At 41.3% G+C, this 25,027-nt stretch overlaps 1 protein-coding gene across 1 annotated transcript in view; it reads left to right on the forward strand.

The window, feature by feature from the left end:
- Window positions 1-25,027, forward strand: part of arhgap27l (Rho GTPase activating protein 27, like) — a 110,644-nt gene that overhangs the window by 20,340 nt on the left and 65,277 nt on the right. Inside the window, exon 2 of the mRNA XM_060942452.1 lies at window positions 2,879-3,752. Within this exon, the coding sequence (XP_060798435.1) occupies window positions 2,925-3,752 (828 nt within the window). The 5' untranslated portion in view covers window positions 2,879-2,924. The remainder of the gene's footprint in view (window positions 1-2,878; window positions 3,753-25,027) is intronic.

A 25,027-nucleotide genomic window follows, 5' to 3' on the forward strand; every position in this document is an offset into this window, starting at 1 on the left:
GACCAGCAGGGGGCAGAGTCAGGTAGCAATTTTCTCTGCGTTCCTTTGGGATTTTTCTCATTACTGCAGAGAACTTGTTAAACACAGACACACTGTTGCCCTGCCTCATCATTTCTTTCCTGTATTTCAGGAATATATCTGTTATTTGGGTGCGGTCATGCAGAACCCGTAACAAACACATCGTTGTGCTTTTTATCCATTTATAGTTACATTCAGTGTTGTGGAACATCCAGGACATGACATTCAATCAGTTGATCAGTTACAGCCTTACCTCAGACTGTTACAAAGTGCTGACACTGCAGACACCGTACAGAAAACACAAATGTTCCATAAATAAACATCTCCTTCCAGAAAACATCACCACGTCAATAATTTACACTTGTTTTGAAATCCATTCATGTGGAGGATCTGCTGTGTGAGTCCCTGTGAACCGGCTGTTGCTATAGAAACCGTAACGGATCAGACCGAGGGCGTTAATTTAATATAAACTTGCACTACTGTCATGGTTGCTGTTCTAGAGAAGTAATCAACACCTTGTCCTCTGACCAATCAGAATCCAGGATTCAGCAGTGTTGTGGTATATAATGCTACGACATTAGAGAGAAATATATTTCAGTTCAGGAAAGACTGTAGTTTTCAGAAACAAGTCAAAAGTTTGTGCACCCCACTTCTACTCATTCATAGTTTTTTTCTGTATTGTGCTTATTTTCTACGCTGTAGAACGACACTGAAGACCTCAAAACTGTGAAATAACATCTGGAATTATGTGCAAAACAAAAAGTTTTAAAGTTTCATATTTTAGATTCTTCAAAGTAGCGAACGTTTACCAAGAACCGCTCAACTAAGTAAAGAGGAGCGACAATCCATCATTACTTTAAGACATGAAGTGTCTTTTTAGTTAACTTTAACTTTATTTGTATTTATATAAAGCGCATTTATATGTAGTACTCTAAAGTGCTTGACAAATACTATAAAAGATCATATGGAATGAGTAAATAAATAAAGAAATAAATAATCTTAAAAACATTAATAATAATAATAATAATAATAATAATAATAATAATAATAATAATAATAATGCTATATATTATACAAAATTCCAAAAACATTGACAAAAACTTTCAGAAGGACACAAATATCATTGTTGGTAATAATATTTTTTGAAAAAAGCTACATATTATAAAAAAAAAAATTATAACAGTTTTAATTAACAATATCATATTTTGAAATTAACCTTAAAGCTGTACTGCCTTTCAGATTTTTCAAGTGTAGGTCATGAAAAGAATTTTTCCGACACCCAGTTATTTTTTTTTCAGTGGACCAAAAGCTACTGAATTCAAATCACAGACTTCCAATTTTATTAATTTTTTTAACAGAACAATTAATGAATTTATCTCCATGTGGTCCTGAATTCTCGGCTATTTTTTCCTGCTTCACCATGACCCAATACAAGATACTACGTCATGCATCACATCACGTGGTGGGCTTTCCCTGTTCGCGCAAGGCATTGTGAGATACAAATTTGAAACAGGAGAGAAAAATGGAGGACGTGAGTGTGCGAATGAAACGTGAAAGAGCGACTACAGTAACGGAAAGAAAGCGAGAAGAAAAGACGTTATGTTATATACGAAGGAAAGGAAACGCAGGACCAAACTAATAAATATGGGCGCTCAGCGAGCACCTCGGTGTGATCAGCTGTTCGTTTAGCGACAGAATGATGGAACTGTCAGTGCACGCTCAAAGGGAAACCTGTAGATGGCAGTAATGCAACACTGTGGATGCCAGCTGCTGTAAAACCCAAAAGAAGAAGAAGAAGGTAAACCTGCACATGCGCACACGGACTTCCTCTGTCTGCTTGACTCCGCGATTTCATGCACATTGTTTGCTTTAATCCCCTCAAATTAAATAACTTCCCAGCCACAGAACGGCCTGATATTTTGTGAGATATTACAGAAATAAACATATATCACAATCACCACATTTCAGAGGAAACTAAATTTCACCGATTTTATGAAATCGAAAGGCTGACCAGCTTTAATCCATCCATCCATTATCTGTAGCCGCTTATCCTGTTCTACAGGGTCACAGGCAAGCTGGATCCTATCCCAGCTGATTATGGGTGAGAGGTGGGGTACACCTGGACAAGTTGCCAGGCCATTGAAGGGCTGACACACAGAGACAAACAACCATTCACATCTACAGTCAATTTAGAGCCACCAATTAGCCTAACTTTGGACTGTGGGGCACCCGGAGGAAACCCACGCGGACAACATGCAAACTCCACACAGAAAGGCCCTCATCAGCCGCTGGGCTCGAACCCAGGACCTTCTTGCTGTGAGGCGACAGTGATAACCACTACACCGCCCATCTAGCTTTAAATGTTTCTTAAATAACTCAAAGTTAGTTTGAAAATGAAGAGCATCTGGTCGTTCATTCCACAGTGTTGGCGATGAGTAACTAAAACGTCGACCACCAAATGTTGTCCTCATTAATTAATACAAATAAAGAAAAAAACATTGAATCAGAAGGTGTGTCCAAACTTTTAACTGGTACCATAAAGTAAAAATGTCAAGTTGAGGAAGAAACAAGAGTTTAATCCTTTTGAAATTTCTTTAAGTTCATAAAAGGCCAAAATAAAATTCCCTGCTTCACGTAATCCTTTTGGTGCAGTGGTGTCCTCAGACTAATCCCTCATCCCACGCTGATCGGAAATGACTTGTTGACAGACCTCCTCTCCCCACATTTCATTCGTGAAATCTGCTGTTGACTCTATGTCTATAAAAACAGGTGCATCGTCTTTGTCTTCAGTGAGCGAATTTCAGACTCTTGTTTATCCAGACGTTCTCTAATCCTCTCTTGATTTGTCTTTGTCCTTCAGGGGAGCCTTGCTGAAGTTCGTGACCCCAGCGTGACCTCTGCACGTGATGGGTGAGACTGGTAAGATGGCGAAGCCATGCATGGGTCTGGTGCTGGTCGAGTTCGGGTACGAGTACAAGAACCAAGATGGCTGCATGGTGTCCATCAAACCTAATGAGAGGTACACACTCCTGGCCAAGACCAATGACCACTGGTGGCACGTACGCAAAGATGAGTGCACCAAGCCTTTCTACATCCCCGCCAAATATGTGAAGGAACTACCGTCAACTTTGCCATCGCCCCTTGACTTCGTCGACGTCCCTGCGCCCAAGCCGACACCTCCCAGTGTTTCCGATGTCACAGAGAAGGCCAAGTCCAATGAGGTAACCATCAGGACACGCTCTCCAGGGAACCACCGCAAGATAGACAACCGCATGTCCACATTTGGTGTCCCATTAGACATCCACGAGCCTCCATCATACATGTACGGAGGTTCAGCGGACCCCATCATTTCCCTACACCCAGTCTCTACTTCAGAACCAGCGAAGCCCAAGAGAAGTATCACTCCAAACTTGTTACTGGCCTCCCATGAGTCGTCACAGAAGCCTCGAGCACCGAGCCTGAGCCCCACTGACCTGCTGCTTCGCCAGGCCAAACCTGTGGAGCCACCGGTACTCAAGAACATGATCGACACCAGGCCCCAGGGACTGCAGCTAAAGCCTGAGCCGCTCATCGAGCCAGAGGAGGAGTCCAGCCAGGAGCACACACCTTCTTCGGAATCGGAGAATATTTATGAATCCATATCGGATTTGAACCTGGATGATTTGGTGAAGACGGAACCTGCTGCTCAGCACGATCCTGCTCAGAGTCCACACTCAACTGCACTGCAGGGAAAGGTAATACACACACACACACACCAACATCAAGTGAAAGATTCTTGACCAGTCTTCTCTCAGGAATCGTATGCTACTGTTGGAGTTGGACTGGTTTTTATCTGGACTGGTTTTTCTTTAGACTGGTTTTTATTTTTTCCTGGTTTGAAAAACAGGTTTGTGTTTGAATTAATTCTAAAGTTCCTGAGTTTAAAGCTTTTTGTCTTTCTTGGTTGCAGCTTTCTTTCATATCTATAAACCGGAACGTCTTTGTATAGACCTCGTGTTTGCAGGGTGTGTGTGTGTGTGTGTGCGTGTGTGCGTGTGTGTGTGTTGTGATGATGGCCTTCGTTTAGTCGAGTTGATACAGGTTTGTTCTGCAGTGGAGGATTATTAAACACAATACACTTATAGGTTCTATAACTGAACAGATCCACAGCAATGAGACACAAGACTGGACACGAATATAAACCAAACCACACACTGTCTCTCTCTCTCTCTCTCTCTCTCTCTCTCCTTCCTCAGTGTATTCTGTCCATCTCTCTGTCTCTCTCTGTCTGTCTCTCCATCTATCTCTCTGTCTCTCTCTCTCTCTGTCTCTCTGCCTGTCTCTCTCTCTCTCTGTCTCTCTGCCTGTTTCTCTCTGTCTCTCTCTCTCTCTCTCTCAGGGTGTCCGCGGATCCTTAAAAAGTCTGAAAAAGTCTGATATACAGTATATGGCGTTTAAGGCCTTAAATAGCCTTATATTTTGCTAATATTTCGAAGTGTGGCATTAATTTTCATATGGGTGGCATTACATTTCATCGGGGCACAAAAATATATGTTTGTACATTTTTTTTCCGTGCTAACGTTGTTCAAACAGCGCACGTCAATGTGTAACAAGAAGATGGCAGAAAGACTGCTCTGTACCTAAAAGTACAGGCGTCACACAACACTTAGGGGGCAGCGTTTTCCTTACAGTGTTGTGGGAAAAGACGAAGAAGTGGTTTCTTTAGCGTGGCAGACATGTAGGATGGGGAAGTGTAAGTTTAGGGACAAGTGGCTTGAGGACCAGAAATATAGCGGTTGGTGGGTCAAAAGCAACGTCCGAAAATGGAGCTCGGTGTAAACTCTGCAAGAAAGACATAAAGTTGGGAACAATGGGCTCTACTGCCCTTGAGCTTAGAGTCTGATTTTTTAAAATATTTTTTCCCCGCGGTAGTGGTCTTAGTTTTTATTCTCACAGGTCTTAAAATGGCCTTAAAAAGTATTATTTTTGGTTATCAGAAATGTGCAGATACCCTGCTCTCTGCCTGTCTCTCTCTGTCTCTCTCTCTCTGCCTGTCTGTCTGCCTGTCTCTCTCTCTGTCTGTCTCTCTCTCTTTCTCTGCCTGTCTCTCACTGTCCCTCTCTGTCTATCTCTCTGCCTGTCTCTCTTTGCCTGTATCCCTGTCTCTCTCTCTGCCTGTCTCTCTCCTTCCTTCCCGCATTTGTCCTACACTCTGTCCATCTGTCTGTCTTTCTTTCTTCCATCCTTCCTGCATTTGTCTTTCCCTCTTTTTATCTGCTTTTCTTTCTTTCTCTCTTTATATTTTTTCTTTCTTCCATCCTTCCTGCATTTCTTTCTTCCATCCTTTCTTTCTTCCATCCTTTCTTTCTTTCTTTCTTTCTTTCTTTCTTTCTTTCTTTCTTTCTTTCTTTCTTTCTTTCTTTCCTGTCTGTCCTTTTGTCCACTGTTCTTTTCTTTCCTCTCTGAATATTCTTCCTTCCTTTCTCACTCCTGCACTTCTGTTGTTTTGTCTTTCTTTTCTTTCTTTTCTGATTGTTTGCTTGTTGATCAGAATAAAATTATTTATTCTCATAAATAGATTCTGGGCGGCACGGTGGTGTAGTGGTTAGTGCTGTCGCCTCACAGCAAGAAGGTCCGGGTTCGAGCCCCGGGGCCGGCGAGGGCCTTTCTGTGTGGAGTTTGCATGTTCTCCCCGTGTCCGTGTGGGTTTCCTCCGGGTGCTCCAGTTTCCCCCACAGTCCAAAGACATGCAGGTTAGGTTAACTGGTGACTCTAAATTGAGCGTAGGTGTGAATGTGAGTGTGAATGGTTGTCTGTGTCTATGTGTCAGCCCTGTGATGACCTGGCGACTTGTCCAGGGTGTACCCCGCCTTTCACCCGTAGTCAGCTGGGATAGGCTCCAGCTTGCCTGCGACCCTGTAGAACAGGATAAAGCGGCTACAGATAATGAGATGAGATGAGATGAGATGAGACAATAATAATGAACTTCTTTAAAATGAGACATTACACTGTGAGTCCACTGGGTGGCGCTGTGTACAAGCTTCTCTTCCTGATCTCTGAGAGCCCGCGCTGGTGTTGATCCCTCACTCCTGCCCACAGGTGGGGTGTTGGTTATCTGCCCCATGAAGGGGTCACACGAGTCTCAGGAGCAGTTTACAGTGAGGGTTATTGAGATTCGATCAGACGGACCGCGTGGAGATCAGACTGGACAGAGGGGGAGTGAAATAACAACCGAAACCACAAACCTGGAGGCCCTACGCATGGGTTCGGTTCTCCGTCTGTTTCTGCACTGACTCTGTTCCAACACTCACCACGTTTCCATCCCACATGAATCCCTTTAGTGAGAATCAGGAGGATTTATTCACTCGCTTTCTTTAAACCTTTACACTGCTTTACTGTAAAACACAAAATTTACACAACGCTGGATAAAGTTCTGATTTAAAGATTAAAGTTGATCTAAAAAAAACCCACAAAATAGATAAAGTATTAAAAAGCACACTGCAGCACAGTATAGGAAAATAAATAAAAATAAAATTAAACAATTAAAAGAAAAGAAAGAAAGCACAACTTTATTCATCACACACTTGTGAAATTTCCTCTCTGCATTTAACCCATCTGAAGCAGTGAACACACACACGTGAGCAATGAGCACACACACACACCCAGAGCAGTGGGCAGCCATGCTAACAGCGCCCGGGGAGCAGTTGGGAGTTCAGTGCCTCGCTCAAGGGCACCTCAGCCCAAGGCCGTCCCATATTAACCTAACCGCATGTCTTTGGGGGAAACCGGAGCACCCGGAGGAAACCCATACAGACACAGGGAGAACATGCAAACTCCGCATAGAAAGGCCCTCGCCGGCCGCTGGGTTCGAACCTTCTTGCTGTGAGGCGACCGTGCTAACCACTACATCACCGTGCCGCCCCACGCTGGTGTAGTGGTTAGGAAGACAAACGCAGAAATAAAAATAAAAGAATAAGGAAATTAATTATTTTCTTTATTTGCTTTTTCTATTCCCTGCAGAACAAGAAATAAAACAAAATAAAGAAAAGCATTAATTATTTTTAAATGTATTATTTACCCACACGACTCATTCATTCTTATTTTCACATGCACGGCGTTTGTGGTTTTTTATCCCCCCATGTGATTTTCTCACACAATTAATCACTTTTCACAAATTTATTCTTAAACATGATTTTTAATTAATTGTCATGTTTTACCTGTTCACCCGTAGGAGCCTGTGGTTTTATTTTTCCAACATCTTCATTTTTCACATGTGGTTTTGTTTCTTAAATGGGAATTTTCTCAGACAGTTTGTTTATATTTGCGTTATTTTTTCATCTGTATGACACGTGGCTTTACTTTCAGCATGTGATCATGTGATTCACATCCTGTCATGTGTGTTTACATGAATCCAGGATGTGACATGGTGAAATGCTTTTTATTCTTTAATTGGAATTTAAAAAAAACAATCCAGAAGGATAATTAATCACGTCACGTCCATGAGAGAGTCTCAGGCACGGGCGATTGCTCTAAGACAGCGAGGGAGGCTCAGCCTCCTCTAAAAATGACGAACATCGTGTAGGATGAATTGCGCTAGGCTTATGTTATAGCCAACCTTATAACATTGCTATTTCAGATCCAGAATCATAGAAATATATGTGCTCAACCCAACTACAGTGCGAAAACATTCCGTTATAACTTTCCCCAGTTCGCCTAATGTGTGCGTGAGTTTTTCCCCCTCGTGACAGCGCGATGCAGCCCAGCCTCAGTGGACTTCAATGGCATTTGGGAGCTCTGCGCTTTTCAATCTCAAAATGCAAGACAATTATTAGACAAATACTGCGAAACCGCCCGCCCATGGACTCCCACGGACTCCCAGCCTCACATGGGAGGGGCATGGCAAAGCTTTCCGCGAGGAGACTGCTGATTGGTGAAAGCGGCCGGATATTTTCTTTGATTGACAGCTCGTTTCAACTATAGACAGGCAGCGGTGAATTTCAGTTCAGTCCCATGCGGATTCGCAAGTGCTGTGGTGTATTGTAAGAGATCAGCTTACATTTCGATTTCATTCATTACATACGGTTTCTACCAGCTTTTTTAGTTTGTATATATTTTCATTGTAAATAAAGTGTAAATATAGTGTTGTCAAGTTTGCTATCTTAGTTCCAGAAATGTCGTTTATTTGAGTGACTGAACTTGAACTTGAGGGGGCTAGTCAGCTAGCAAGAAAGCTGCGCACGGATGCCAAGCATTGCTGATTTAATTTTGGCGAAGCCATTTGCCAGTCTTCCTTTCGAGGAAAAAATTAAAATTAAAGAGCAGGGTAGACCAACGCCTCAAACTGACTTGGTGAAAAAGGTAGGGAATAATACTCGTTCCTTTCAGCTCTCCTGGTACGAGAAAGTGAATTGGCTAACAGCAAGTGACCCACATCAACAACAGTAAATAGGCTACTTTAGTAATATGTCATGGATGGGCCAAAAATATAGAATCTATTTAAAATGTTTATGCTGAGTATATTATATTGGAATATATATTTCTCTGGATATGAATTAAACACAGCTACAATTTGGAAAACATTTTTAAACAAAAACACAGCCGAGAACATTTCACACTACAGACCTGGATTAAAAGTGAAGGGTTATCAAAATTGTCAATAAAACATTTCTCAGTCAAAATAAGTAAAATATAGGGAACGTGTCATTGAATGAAATGTGTGGCCCCCAGCTCTATGTTTGGCTCCCCAAGGTCAGTGCTTGTGCCTATTCCAGAACACTCTGCTGTTACTGCTGAGGTTCCTGACAAAGAGCTGCTTTCAATAATGATCAATTTTTAAACAACATGCCACAATTTTAAAATATAAAATGTTAAAATATACCCCCCCCCCAACACCACCATCATGTATATTGGACAGTAGGCTAATGGGCCAAAAGAACCTGTTATTTCACAGTTTGTGACGCTGCCAACAATCAGCCAGATCAGAGGCAAGAGTATGGGCAAAACTGATGTGTTTTTTCTTTTAAAATCTGGAAATATCGTAACCGACCAGCCTCCCCTGTTTGAAAGACTACCAGCCGCCACTGGTCTCAGGCTCCAAGGTTTTGACCCACAGTCAGTGTGTGTTGCGTCTCCCAGCTCTGTGATTAGTCAAGAAGTGGAGCGGGTCGGAGATGCTCTACAAGTTTGTCCAGTCTCACAGGATGTCTTTTAGTCTGCTTCATTTTTGTAAATCAGTTGTGTGTCACAGGGAAGATATAATGAGGAAAGTTACACTTTGACAAGTGACAATAACTCATCTCATCTCATTATCTCATCTCATCTCATTATCTCTAGCCGCTTTATCCTGTTCTACAGGGTCGCAGGAGAGCTGGAGCCTATCCCAGCTGACTACGGGCGAAAGGCGGGGTACACCCTGGACAAGTCGCCAGGTCATCACAGGGCTGACACATAGACACAGACAACCATTCACACTCACATTCACACCTACGCTCAATTTAGAGTCACCAGTTAACCTAACCTGCATGTCTTTGGACTGTGGGGGAAACCGGAGCACCCGGAGGAAACCCACGCGGACACGGGGAGAACATGCAAACTCCACACAGAAAGGCCCTCGCCGGCCCCGGGGCTCGAACCCGGACCTTCTTGCTGTGAGGCGACAGCGCTAACCACTACACCACCGTGCCGCCCCATGACAATAACTGTGACGATTATTTTTTGCAGAATTAATAAAATTAGCATTTATTTTCCCCATGTGTGATAGACGTTACACTGGGAATCAGAGATCAAAGTTCCACATCATCCTGTGTGTGTGTGTGTGTGTGTGTGTGTGTGTGTGTGTGTGTGTGTGTGTGTGTGTGTACTTGCTACATATTAAGGACCGGAATATGTTTTTTTACCAACAGAGTGAGGACATTTTGTCTGGTCCTCATTCAAAGAGTTGTTTGAAGGTTAAGACTTCATTTATTTTAAGGCTCATTTTAGAATGCCGTTTAGGGCGGGGTTAGGTTAGGGTAAGGGGCGGGGTTAGGGAGTTAGTGGTGATGGTTAAGGTTAGAGTAAGGGGTTAGGGAATTAGGGAATGTATTATGTCAGTGGGTCCCTACAATGATAGTTGTGTGTGTGTGTGTGTGTGTGTGTGTGTGTGTGTGTGTGTGTGTACTTGTTACATATTGAGGACCTGAATATATTTTTTACCAACAGAGTGAGGACATTTTGTCTGGTCCTCACTTCTTCAAAGAGCTGTTTGAGGGTTAAGACTTAGTTTTAGGTTTCAGTTTAGAATGAGGTTTAGGTTAAGGTAAGTGTTAGGGTAAGGGGCGGGGTTAGGGTAAGGGGCAGGGCTAAGCATTTAGTTGTGATGGTTAAGGTTAGAGTAAGGAGCAAGGGAAAGTATTATGTCAATGAGAGTCCCCATCATGATAGATCTACAAATGTGTGTGTGTGTGTGTGTGTGTGTGTGTAAACGGTGAGCCCTGTATGTTTGTCTGCGTTGGTTTGGTACATAAGAGGAGATGTGCTTTGGAGTGTTGAAGTAACAGACACTATCTGTGTTTGGTAAACACACACGCAATGCTGCAAGATCAGTGGGCATTAAGGAGTTAAATGCAGTGTGTGTGACCACACCCCTCTGTCAGTCAGTGAGGCTGTACTTGTGCACCCTTTGCAGTGTTGCCAGATTGATGACAATCCTTAAACATTTTGGAACTGGAAAGTTCAGCTTGTTAGTTTTCAAGTTAAATTCCACCCTGAAACATATTAAACATCCATCCATTATCTCTAGTCGCTTTATCCTGTTCTACAGGGTCGCAGGCGAGCTGGATCCTATCCCAGCTGACTACGGGCGAAAGGCGGGGTACACCCTGGACAAGTCGCCAGGTCATCACAGGGCTGACACATAGACACAGACAACCATTCACACTCACATTCACACCTACGCTCAATTTAGAGTCACCAGTTAACCTAACCTGCATGTCTTTGGACTGTGGGGGAAACCGGAGCACCCGGAGGAAACCCACGGGGAGAACATGCAAACTCCGCACAGAAAGGCCCTCGCCGGCCACGGGGCTCGAACCCAGACCTTCTTGCTGTGAGGCGACAGCGCTAACCACTACACCACCGTGCCGCCCCATATTAAACATATTTATTGAAAGATTTCTGATGTGTTTCGGGATTATGGTGCCAGTGTGTTGGTTGATGTTGTAGCTTCATTATTCCTGTGAGAAGTTCACAGTTGTTTGTCACACAGTTATGCTGGTGTTCACATGGAGAAAGATTTTAACGATCTGAAACGGGTCACGTTTCACTGTTCGCGCATAAAAACAAAATTCCAGTGTGGAAGTAGTGCTGATGTTGGAGAACACACTGAATTAAAGGTCTCAGGAGCCGATGCAGCTTTATGACAGAGTCGAGACTCAGTTTGGTTGGTTGGAGGTTTTTGAGATGTCGAGTGTGATGATAGTGTTGATGGCTGGTTACTGTTAGCATGAAAGGTGGAGGTTTGGAAGCTCATCTGTTTGGGAGGGAAAAAATACAGAGTGCCAGGGTTGGGGATACACCAGTGTACAGATGGTGAGGTGAGAGAGCTGAATGGACTAAAGTGCTGCTGCAACGCTATCAGCAGGTTGAGGAACAGTATGGTGGGTAATGTTTGGAACACTGAAATACAGTGAGGAAGCTTCTACTTGAGATTTCATTATAAAACATTTCTTGGATGCAGTTGAAGATGTTGATTATAAAGATCACTGTGAATATCTTAACTGTCTCAGGGTGGATTTTTCCTTTAAAGGTCCTGTAGCATCTCATTGAGCAGGAACTATATTATTATTATTATTATTATTATTATTAGTAGTAGTAGTAGTAGTATAAGCAATCTTGTGTTTATGAGTCTGTATTCTGCATGTTAGAGGATCTTCGTTGTATAATCTGACATGTAGAGCACACGTTATCGTTCACACTGCCATCGTACAGAATTCCAACAAGATTTTATCAGGATTTCGTACAGTATGATAAGGAATAATCTTAAAAGCATTGATAACAGTGGCGGCTGGTAGTCTTTCAAACAGGGGAGGCTGGTCGGTTACGATATTTCCAGATTTTAAAAGAAAAAACATCAGTTTTGCCCATACTCTTGCCTCTGATCTGGCTGATTGTTGGCAGCGTCACAAACTGTGAAATAACAGGTTCTTTTGGCCCATTAGCCTACTGTCCAATATACATGATGGTGTTGGGGGGGGGGTATATTTTAACATTTTATATTTTAAAATTGTGGCATGTTGTTTAAAAATTGATCATTATTGAAAGCAGCTCTTTGTCAGGAACCTCAGCAGTAACAGCAGAGTGTTCTGGAATAGGCACAAGCACTGACCTTGGGGAGCCAAACATAGAGCTGGGTGCCACACATTTCATTCAATGACACTTTCCCTATATTTTACTTATTTTGACTGAGAAATGTTTTATTGACAATTTTGATAACCCTTCACTTTTAATCCAGGTCTGTAGTGTGAAATGTTCTCGGCTGTGTTTTTGTTTAAAAATGTTTTCCAAATTGTAGCTGTGTTTAATTCATATCCAGAAAAATATATATTCCAATATAATATACTCAGCATAAACATTTTAAATAGATTCTATATTTTTGGTCCATCCATGACATATTACTAAAGTAGCCTATTTACTGTTGTTGATGTGGGTCACTTGCTGTTAGCCAATTCACTTTCTCGTACCAAGAGAGCTGAAAGGAACGAGTATTATTCCCTACCTTTTTCACCAAGTCAGTTTGAGGTGTTGGTCTACCCTGCTCTTTAATTTTAATTTTTTCCTCGAAAGGAAGACTGGCAAATGGCTTCGCCAAAATTAAATCAGCAATGCTTGGCATCCGTGTGCAGCTTTCTTGCTAGCTGACTAGCCCCCTCAAGTTCAAGTTCAGTCACTCAAATAAACGACATTTCTGGAACTAAGATAGCAAACTTGACAACACTATATTTACACTTTATTTACAATGAAAATATATACAAACTAAAAAAGCTGGTAGAAACCGTATGTAATGAATGAAATCGAAATGTAAGCTGATCTCTTACAATACACCACAGCACTTGTGAATCCGCATGGGACTGAACTGAGATTCACCGCTGCCTGTCTATATTTGAAACGAGCTGTCAATCAAAGAAAATATCCGGCCGCTTTCACCAATCACCAGTCTCCTCGCGGAAACTGCCATGTCCCTCCCATGTGAGGCTCGGAGTCCGTGGGCGGGCGTTTTCGCAGTATTTGTCCAATAATCGTCTTGCATTTTGAGATTGAAAAGCGCATAACTCCCAAATGCCATTGAAGTCCACTGAGGCTGGGAGTCTGTGGGAGTCCGTAGGTGGGCATTTTCGCAGTATTTGTCCAATAATCGTCTTGCATTTTGAGATAGAAAAGCGCAGAGCTCCTAAATGCCATTGAAGTGCACTGAGGCTGGGCTGCATCGCGCTGTCACGAGGGGGAAAAACTCACGCACACATTAAAGTTATAAGAGCATTTTTAGAGGAGGCTGAGCCTCCCTCGTTGTCTTAGAGCAATCGCCCGTGGTTGATAATAATCACATAGCCTGAACCTGAATTTAGATGACAATCCACTGAATATTACAGAATTGGACGGCATTTTTGTTCCCGAATTCATGAAGTGACCTTTGGATAGGTTTTAAATTCAGTTGCTGGATTTTGATTGATTGATTGTTGATTGATTGATTTTATTTGACATTCTCAGTTCTTGTATAAAAAATAAATACATGATTTAGTTTCAAATAAACCACACCACATACTTAAACTAAAAACAGAGAGTCAGGATAACACAATAAAGCTTGAAAGCTTATTTCCATTGTGGTCCTTTGATGTTGGATGGCAGCAGATGTAAAAATGACAAGACTGGCGCTGTGACATTACTAAAATTGTAAAACAAACTTACATAGACGGTACACACATCAGATTAACATTGTATACATACAGTGGTGCTTGAAAGTTTGTGAACCCTTTAGAATTTTCTATATTTCTGCATAAATATGACCTAAAACATCATCAGATTTTCACACAAGTCCTAAAAGTAGACAAAGAAAACCCAGTTAAACAAATGAGACAAAAATATTATACTTGGTCATTTATTTATCGAGGAAAATGATCCAATATTACATATCTGTGAGTGGCAAAAGTATGTGAACCTCTAGGATTAGCAATTAATTTGAAGGTGAAATTAGAGTCAGGTGTTTTCAATCAATGGGATGACAATCAGGTGTGAGTGGGCACCCTGTTTTATTTAAAGAAAAGGAATCTATCAAAGTCTGATCTTCACAACGCATGTTTGTGGAAGTGTATCATGGCACGAACAAAGGAGATTTCTGAGGACCTCAGAAAAAGCGTTGTTGATGCTCATCAGGCTGGAAAAGGTTACAAAACCATCTCTAAAGAGTTTGGACTCCACCAATCCACAGTCAGACAGATTGTGTACAAATGGAGAAAATTCAAGACCATTGTTACCCTCCCCAGGAGTGGTCAACCAACAAAGATCACTCCAAGAGCAAGGCGTGTAATAGTCAGCGAGGTCACAAAGGACCCCAGGGTAACTTCTAAGCAACTGAAGGCCTCTCTCAAATTGGTTAAGGTTAATGTTCATGAGTCTATCATCAGGAGAACACTGAACAAAAATGGTGTGCATGGCAGGGTTGCAAGGATAAAGCCACTGCTCTCCAAAAAGAACATTGCTGCTCATCTGCAGTTTGCTAAAGATCACGTGGACAAGCCAGAAGGCTATTGGAAAAATCTTTTGTGGACAGATGAGACCAAAATAGAACTTTTTGGTTTAAATGAGAAGCGTTATGTTTGGAGAAAGGAAACCACTGCATTCCAGCATAAGAACCTTATCCCATCTGCGAAACATGGTGGTGGTAGTATCATGGTTTGGGCCTGTTTTGCTGCATCTGGGCCAGGACGGTTTGCCATCATTGATGGAACAATGAATTCTGAATTATACCAGCAAATTCTAAAGGAAAATGTCAGGACATCTGTCCGTGAACTGAATCTCAAGAGAAGGTGGGTCATGCAGCAAGACAACGACCCTAAGCACACAAGTCGTTTGACCAAAGAATGGTTAAAGAAGAATAAAGTTAATGTTTTGGAATGGCCAAGTCAAAGTCCTGACCTTAATTCAATTGAAATGCTGTGCAAGGACCTGAAGCGAGCAGTTCATGTGAGGAAACCCACCAACATCCCAGAGTTGAGGCTGTTCTGTACGGAGGAACGGGCTAAAATTCCTCCAAGCCGGTGTGCAGGACTGATCAACAGTTACTGGAAATGTTTAGTTGCAGTTATTGCTGCACAAGGGGGTCACACCAGATACTGAAAGCAAAGGTTCACATACTTTTGCCACTCACAGATATGTAATATTGGATCATTTTCCTCAATAAATAAATGACCAAGTATAATATTTTTGTCTCATTTGTTTAACTGGGTTCTCTTTATCTACTTTTAGGACTTGTGTGAAAATCTGATGATGTTTTAGGTCATATTTATGCAGAAATATAGAAAATTCTAAAGGGTTCACAAACTTTCAAGCACCACTGTACTATATGGGTACAAGCCCTACACTATCTGATCTCTAAGCCATGTTTTCACAGCACGTTTAAACCCATCCAAACTAATGATTACCTTAATATTACCTGGTAACTTATTCCACAGACAAGTTGCAGCATATAAAAAGGAGTCCTTCCCAATTTTAGTTTGCACTCTTTAAGAAACAAGAACAACTGGACTGCTCCAAATTTTGTTAAAAAGTAGTTTAACAAGTTTCAAATGTAAAATCAGCTACATAATGTGTTTAGTAGAATAGATTTGTTCATGAAATGAATATATATACAGTATATACACACACACTACCATTCAAAAGTTTGGGGTCACCCAGACAATTTTGTGTTTTCCATGAAAAGTCACACTTTTATTTACCACCATCTCATCTCATTATCTCTAGCCGCTTTATCCTGTTCTACAGGGTCGCAGGCGAGCTGGAGCCTATCCCAGCTGACTACAGGCGAAAGGCGGGGTACACCCTGGACAAGTCACCAGGTCATCACAGGGCCGACACATAGACACAGACAACCATTCACACTCACATTCACACCTACGGTCAATTTAGAGTCACCAGTTAACCTAACCTGCATGTCTTTGGACTGTGGGGGAAACCGGAGCACCCGGAGGAAACCCACGCGGACACGGGGAGAACATGCAAACTCCGCACAGAAAGGTCCTCGCCAGCCCCGGGGCTCGAATCCAGGACCTTCTTGCTGTGAGGCGACAGCGCTAACCACTACACCACCGTGCCGCCCTTATTTACCACCATAAGTTGTAAAATGAATAGAAAATATAGTCAAGACATTTTTCTGGCCATTTTGAGCATTTAATTGACCCCACAAATGTGATGCTCCAGAAACTCAATCTGCTCAAAGGAAGGTCAGTTTTATAGCTTCTCTAAAGAGCTCAACTGTTTTCAGCTGTGCTAACATGATTGTACAAGGGTTTTCTAATCATCCATTAGCCTTCTGAGGCAATGAGCAAACACATTGTACCATTAGAACACTGGAGTGAGAGTTGCTGGAAATGGGCCTCTATACACCTATGGAGATATTGCACCAAAAACCAGACATTTGCAGCTAGAATAGTCATTTAGCACATTAGCAATGTATAGAGTGGATTTCTGATTAGTTTAAAGTGATCTTCATTGAAAAGAACAGTGCTTTTCTTTCAAAAATAAGGACATTTCAAAGTGACCCCAGACTTTTGAATGGTATATATATATATATAAAAAACAGTTATTCTATGAAATCAAGTTGTACATGAGCTGATAGGCGACAAGGTGTGCAGCACCGAGTTGTCTATAATCCATGTACAGTGCCTTGCAAAAGTATTCATACCCCTTGAACTTTTTCACATTTTTCCACATTACAACCACGAACTTAAAAGTTTTTTATTGAGATTTTATGTGATAGACCAACACAGAGTAGCACATAATTGTGAAGTGAAACGAAAATGATAAATGGTCTTCAAAATTTTAAACAAATAAAAAGCTGACAAATGTGATGTGCATTAGTATTCAGCCCCCCTGCGTCAATACTTTGTAGAGCCACCTTTTGCTGCAATTACAGCTGCAAGTCTTTTGTGGTATGTCTCTACCAGCTTTGCACATCTAGACACTGAAATTTTTGCCCATTCTTCTTTGCAAAATAGCTCAAGCTCAGCCAGATTGGATGGAGAGAGTCTGTGAACAGCAATTTTCAAGTTTTGCCACAGATGCTCAATGGGATTTAGGTCTGGACTCTGACTGGGCCATTCTAACACATGCATATTCTTTGATCTAAACCATTCCATTGTAGCTCTGGCTGTATGTTTCGGGTCATTGTCTTGCTGGAAGGTGAATCTCCTTCCCAGTCTCAAGTCTTTTGCAGCCTCCAACAGGTTTTCTTCCAGGATTGCCCTGTATTTAGCTCCATCCATCTTCCCATCAACTCTGACCAGCTTCCCTGTCCCTGCTGAAGAAAAGCATCCCCATAGCATGATGCTGCCACCACCATGTTTCACAGTGGGGATGGTGTGTGCAGGGTGATGAGCAGTGTTAGTTTTCCGCCACACATAGCGCTTTGCATTTAGGCCAAAAAGTTCAACTTTGGTCTCATCTGACCAAAGCACCTTCTTCCACATGTTTGCTGTGTCCCCTACATGGCTTCTTATGCCTGTCTTTCAACAATGGCTTTCTTCTTGCCACTCTTCCAAAAAGGCCAGATTTGTGGAGTGTACGACTTATAGTTGTCCTGTGCACAGATTCTCCCACCTGAGCTGTGGATTTCTGCAGCTCCTCCAGAGTGATCATGGGCCTCTTGGCTGCTTCTCTGACCAGTGCTCTCCTTGCTCGCTCTGTCAGTTTAGGTGGACGGCCATGTCTCGGTAGGTTTGCAGTTGTGCCGTACTTTTCCATTTTTGAATGATGGATTGAACAGTGCTTCTTGAGATGTTCAGAGCTTGGGATATTTTTTTATAACCTAACCCTGCTTTAAACTTCTCCAGAACTTTATCCCTGACCTGTCTGGTGAGTTCTTTGGTCTTCATGATGCTGTTTGTTCTTCAATGTTCTCTAACAAACCACTGAGGCCTTCACAGAACAAGTGTATTTATGCTGAGAGTAAATTACACACAGTAGGACTCTATTAACTAATTAGATGACTTCTGAAGGCAATTGATTGCACTGGATTGTATTTAGAGGTATCAGAGTACAGGGGGCTGAATACTAATGCACACCACATTTTTCAGATTTTTATTTGTTTAAAATTTTGAAGACCATTTATTATTTTCGTTTCACTTCACAATTATGTGCTACTCTGTGTTGGTCTATCACATAAAATCTCAATAAAAAACTTAAGTTCGTGGTTGTAAGGTGGAAAAATGTGAAAAAGTTCAAGGGGTATGAATACTTTTGCAAGGCACTGTACAATGAGATTGAGTGAAATAACTTTTTTATTCTACCCACATTCACTGGATTTTGAAAAACGGAGCATTTTTTTTTTTTTTGCAAATTTGATAAATAAAAACTTTATACAAAACGTCCAACAAAATAATTTCCTCTTAGAATGTGAACAAACCGGCGAAATGACAGGAGCAATTTGTGAAAAATGTGATAATAATAATTACTATTGAAAAATAAAAAAGATGCGTTCTTACCATCAAATACTTTCGTTCCATATTTTGTTGCTTTTTTTTCTATTTTTGGGGTTTTGTTTTTGAGTAGAGTTTTTATTTCGTTCTCGGTTGGTTCAGCAACACGCGCCGCCATTTTGTTTTTCTTCTTTAGGGTTTTTTGGTGTTTAGCAAACCAACTTAAAGGAGCATTATTGCCACTGACTCGGCCGGGGTGTGGAACAGGAAATATTTGCGGGGGACGGACAGACAATATTCATTTAGCTATTTCTGTTTCTTTTAAATACGTGGTGATAAAGTGATATATCTGACTTGATGCAGTGCACCATTTTGTTTTTCTCTACTCATGGTATATGAGCTGATATTCTAGTAGTAGAGTAGCCAATCAGAGCACGCGATTGAGGGAGAGTACTGTGCAAAACGCAAAAGTTTTATGCACATGTAAAGAAATGCTGTCGACCAAAATGGCTTAAAAATAATGAAATGAAAAGTTTCAACAATAAAAAATACTATCAACAGTAATCAGTGAGCCATAATAAATGAAACAAAGTCAGTATTTGGTGTGAGACGACCCTCTGCTTTAAAAAAATAAATATCCGTCTCAGGTCCAGTGAGTGCAGTTTTATGCGGAAATGATCTGTAGGTTTTCCTGAGCATCTTACAGAACCAGCCGCAGTTCTTCTGGACACTTTGACTGTCACACTCACTTCTTTATTTTACACCAAAAATTTTCCAGCAGCCTTCATTATGTTTTCTTTGTTAATCTAAAATGTGCTCTCTTATAGAATATGCTGATCAGATACAAACAAACTTTTTTTTTTATGTCATGTAATTTTGTGCTGGAAAGAAGGTCCGGGTTCGAGCCCCGTGGCCGGCGAGGGCCTTTCTGTGCGGAGTTTGCATGTTCTCCCCGTGTCCGCGTGGGTTTCCTCCGGGTGCTCCGGTTTCCCCCACAGTCCAAAGACATGCAGGTTAGGTTAACTGGTGACTCTAAATTGAGCGTAGGTGTGAATGTGAGTGTGAATGGTTGTCTGTGTCTATGTGTCAGCCCTGTGATGACCTGGCGACTTGTCCAGGGTGTACCCCGCCTTTCGCCCATAGTCAGCTGGGATAGGCTCCAGCTCGCCTGCGACCCTGTAGAACAGGATAAAGCGGCTAGAGATAATGAGATGAGATGAGATGAGAATTTTGTGCTGGAAAAAAATCCCGAACGTTTGGAACGCTAAAATGTTTTCGTAACATTTTGACTCGATAATGTAGAAGTCATTAAATAGAACTCTATAACAAAGTTTGTATGAAAAAAAAGGAGGCCTCAGACTTTTGCACAGGACTGTAATGCCAAAACACTCTGAAGGGTTAAAGGGTGGAGTTTGTGCACTCTGGCAACCCAGCTGTGACGAGGCGTGGCCAGCAGGCTGTGGTTGGCAGCCAGGTAACTCAGCCAGGTGTGGAATTTTTTAGCCCAGTGTGTGAAATCCGGTGATGATGGACTTCAGACAGGTAGAGTTTTCATTTCTACACTCACTCGTGTTTTTATTCTCGAGCAGTGTGTGTACGAGTGGACGACACAGTCTACACACACAGGGTCACAGGGTCACAGGGGGCTGGACTTACTCGACTGGACCTTACCTGCTTACCTGCTGTTTACACACCTGAGTCAGGCTAATGGACTTGGAGCAGTTCTTGTCTTTGTTGTGAAGTTTTCTGACTTTGTGTCTCAGCTTTTTCTCATTATTATCTCTTTATTTATTTCTAATGTATTTTCAGGTTGGATGTGTGGATTTCTCTTACACAGATATATCAATCAATCAATCAATCAATCAATCATGTGCTACTTAGTGCCTGTAAGCTGAATATCTCCATATCTACATACCTGATTTGTTCCTAAATCAGCTTTATATTAGATTTTGTTGCTATGGCAAAGAAATCATCGTGCGATAAAATCACAAAACTTCACAACACACATTTATGTATCACAATATTTATTTCCGAAATATCAATCAACAAGACAGTAACCAGTTCACTGGATCACAACACAGCAATGTTCACAATAAAACCAAGAAAAACAGCAGAACGAAATGAAATTAAACGTTTTGGAGATAAATACGAATCATTCAGAAGAACAAAAGGAAACAATTCGCACATAAATACAGATTATTGAATCCAATAAAAGTGAAGGATTTAGTACAGAAATATTTTTCTTACAGATTTAGATGATAAGCGACAGTGACGTTATAAAAGCCCTGATGCTGATCAGAGTAAATACTCACAGCACTCGTAAACATCTATTTTATAAACACTGCTATTATTTAGCAATTATTCTGTGAAATCGAGTCGTACATGAGCTGACAGGCGACGAGGCGCGTAGCACCGAGATTGAGTGGAATAACTGTTTTATTCTCTCCACATTCACTGGATTTTGAGGAGCAGAGCATTTTTATTTGTATTTTTTGCAAATTTGATGAATAAAAATTTTATACAAAACGTCCGAGAAAATAATTTCCGCTTAGAATATAAACAAACCGGCGAAATGACAGGAGCAATTTGTGAAAAATGCGATAATAATAATAATAATAATTCTGGAAAAATAAAAAAAGATATGTTCCTACCATCAAATACTTTCATTCCATATTTTGTTGCTTTTTTTAATTTTTTGGGGATTTTGTTTTTGAGTAGAGTTTTTATTTCATCCTCGGTTGTTTCAGCAACACGTTCCACCATTTTGTTTTTCTCTACTCACGGTATATGAGCTGATATCCTAGTAGTAGAGCAGCCAATCAGAGCACACGATTGCTCATATCCAGTGAATGTGGATAGAATAAAGAGGAATAAACTACAAAGTCAGAGTTTGGAGACGTGTCACCTGTGTTTTGGTCGGTTTTGGACGCCTCCTTCAAATCAAATCGATTTCAGTCTGTAGATGATCTCATCAAAAATGAAGATGAAGATCTTTATATCGTGTTATATAAGGGTTGTTTTACAATCAGAGTACAAAGTTTGTGTCACAGGAGTCCAAAATTCAAATTGATTCAAACTGGTTCTTGTACCAGTTTTTAAGTGAAGGACAAGTTAAAGAACAGATTTCAGGTAATTTTTTGACATGTGTATGGTAGTTTTGTGTAATCTGCTATAAGATAAAGAAGATTAAGGGCGTATTCACACCTACGTTGTTTGGTCCAGACCAAACGAACCAAATTTCCCTTGGTCCGGACCTTTTGGGTTGGTCTGAATACAAACCACCGAACTCTGGTCCGGACCAAACAAGCGGACCGAGACCGAGCTGCAAGGTTGGACTCGGTCCGGACCAAAGGAACCCTGGTGCGGATCTTTTGGAGGTGTGAAAGCAGACCGGACCTAATCCGACAGTTTTGCTTTTTTGTACCTCGGGAGCTTCCGTCGTTTGTCGAGCATTATGGGAAACAGAGTTTTGACACTCCACCGCAAAGTGCAAACACTGTTTCGGTTGTCAAGGGTCGTTCAGTCACCAGTGGTAGGCGAGTACAAAAAATGAGTAGGGGCAAACGTGGGCCGAGGAAGAAACGCGTACCCTTGTGGATATATGGGCAGATGTCCACATATCTGAGCTTTTGGAGAGAACACACAAAAATGCCGACGTGTTTGCTGTATTCAGTGAGAAAATGAAGGAGAAGGGGTTCACGCGCTCCCCAGAACAATGTCGGCTAAAAGTGAAGAAACTCCGTCAGACCTACATTAAAATCAGGGACATTCTTTCAAAAAGTGGCGGTACTAGCGACGCAAAAAAGAAATTCATCTATTGCGTGAAGAGCCAGAACTGTCACAACATGATGTGCGCTCATCAGCACTATCCTCCGTAGCCGCCTTGCCCTTTGAAGTCGTCGTTGATAAATTACTTGTACAACAGCATAGTAATCGCACAATTGTGAAAACAGTAAAAACTGGAAAAAACATACAGCTTTGATGACATTAAAAAGAATAACAGCACGGAAAGCCTCCATGACTACTTTTGAACTTAACGCTTTGTGCGCGTGTCGTCTCTGACCAATAGCTGAACGACCTCAGGGCGCGTGGCTTTGTTGACAGATTTTGGTCCGCTTACTAAAATGTACAGTGTGAAAGCGAACCGCACCAAAATGAAAAAATAATTTGGTTCGGACCAAAGCAAGTGAACTATCGAACTATCCTGGTCTGAATACACCCTCAGTGTAGCTTTAAGCAGGGCTGGGAGAAATAAATGAAGTGATTCTCGGAGAGGACGTTTGTTTTTTTGACAATTCAGAATCCACGACTTCCACAGTGCTTTTAAATATAAGGCTGTAAGCTTTGTGTTAGTTGTCTCTAATATTTATGTCCCAATATCTTGACCACATTTTAGGATGAAAATAATCATTTTAGATATGTTATTTTATATTGAAAAATTAGCTGTCTCGGAGAGGACATTTTTTGACACAATTCCATACTAATTTGATCAAAATAGTCTGAAAACTTACTGGTGTTCAACATTAAAACTTAACTATGTTTCCAATGATATGGAACCAAATATGTGTTTTATGGTATAAAGAATGATGTAAGTGCATCCCTTTTGGAGCTACCTGTGGTCAAAAAAGCACTTTTTCTAAATGACACGAGTAATTTTGCTAAATATGACATATATTGCCATACATTCACCAAAAATAACATTATCACCAAATTTTTTTTGCATGGTAAATAGAGCTATCACAGGGCTACAGTAAACAACCGAGTTTATTTAGTCAAGCCTTTTGATATTGAAGATAATAAGTGTTAAATGTGATTTTTAGCTTGCGTACCCTGATTGTAAAACAACCCATAACGTCTCACTGATGTAATAAGAGCACAGGCTACGTCCTGAACACTTTCTGAACGCTGTGTATAGTGGTAATAGATTACACTAATATCATAGTGTAATAACGGTGTTATAAACTCACCAACTGGTATTTCATCAGACTGAACCGAGGGCTCCGGAGCAGAGCCGATAAACTTGGGGGGAAAAATGGCCTCCAGATTTCTAAATATAAACGATCAAGGCTTGTGTAGATCTTCTGCTGCTATTGAACTAATCACACGTCCTTATGGAAATGATTTTGCTGACGGGAGCTCATCAGGCCAGAGACGAGGACGGGGTGAGAGAGGTTCGAGCACAAAGGACCGAGTTTGCACAAACTTTCATTGATTTTTCATTTTATTTCCTGTCTCTGGTCAGTTTATAAGAGAACTGCGACGGCTTATTAAAGACATTGTAGGTAAAATAAAAACATAAACTAGATAGAACTCGACGTCGATGGGGATGCCTCCGCCTGGTAGACTACACGCCTTATTAAGTTGTGATTTGGGGATGGACGTTTGACCTCACAGTAATTTTGACCTGTGACCTTTTAACCTCAAAATCTAATCAGTTTGTCTTTGTCCCTAAATGCACAAATGGTGAAAGTTTGGTGAAATTCCTTTCATTAGCCTTTGAGATATCGCGTTCACAAGGTTTCGGGACGGACGGATAGACGGACAACCCGAAAACATAATGCCTCCTGCACCTTAAGGTGGTGGAGGCATAAAAAATATGAAGCTAAGGGAGCGGGGTTGATAGTATTCTAAGAAATAAAAAGCCTTCTGAAATTAAAGTTGTAAATTTACTCAAAAAAAAAAGTCACAACTATAGAAGGAAAAATCTCGGGGAATTTTTTTATGTTGTCTTTGTTTTTTGTTGTGTTTTTTTTTTATTATTATTATCAAGGAACTAGATTGCTTCACTTTACAAGGTTCAATCAAAATCGTCACACCACCGACGTCACGGCTGAGCCGAGAGTTACAGGAAACACAGCTTTTCCTGCTTGATCATACAATATAAAAGATTATTATGCATACAGGCAGGGCCGCTGACAGCTTTGGCTGGGCCCGGGACAAAATGCTCTGAATGGGCCCCCCCCAACACCCCCCCCCCGGGCCAACCCACACACACACCCACCTCTCTTATCCCAGTCTCTACTCACTCCAACCCTTAAATGACAGGTATTCAAAAACCATTCAACCGGTCAACAACCATTTCATTTTAGCATTTCAACATTTATACAGTTTTAACATTTCCTTAGTCTGCAACTATTCAGGTGCGAAATGCAATGCGCCGGACTTTTGTTGTGCGTGCATGCGTACTGTCCAGTGTGAAAAGCAGAGAAGAACACACCGCTCGAGAAACGGCGGGATATGATTGCGGGCTAATGTGAATATTCTTAGCTTCAATCAGATATATGAAACACAATGTTATTAAGCCATTGTGGTTATGAAATGATTCAATGCCCTGTGCGTTTGATATGGTGTTCAGTGTGACTTGC

Source organism: Neoarius graeffei, chromosome 16 (assembly GCF_027579695.1).
Source record: "Neoarius graeffei isolate fNeoGra1 chromosome 16, fNeoGra1.pri, whole genome shotgun sequence".
In the NCBI taxonomy this organism is placed as follows: Eukaryota; Metazoa; Chordata; class Actinopteri; order Siluriformes; family Ariidae; genus Neoarius; species Neoarius graeffei.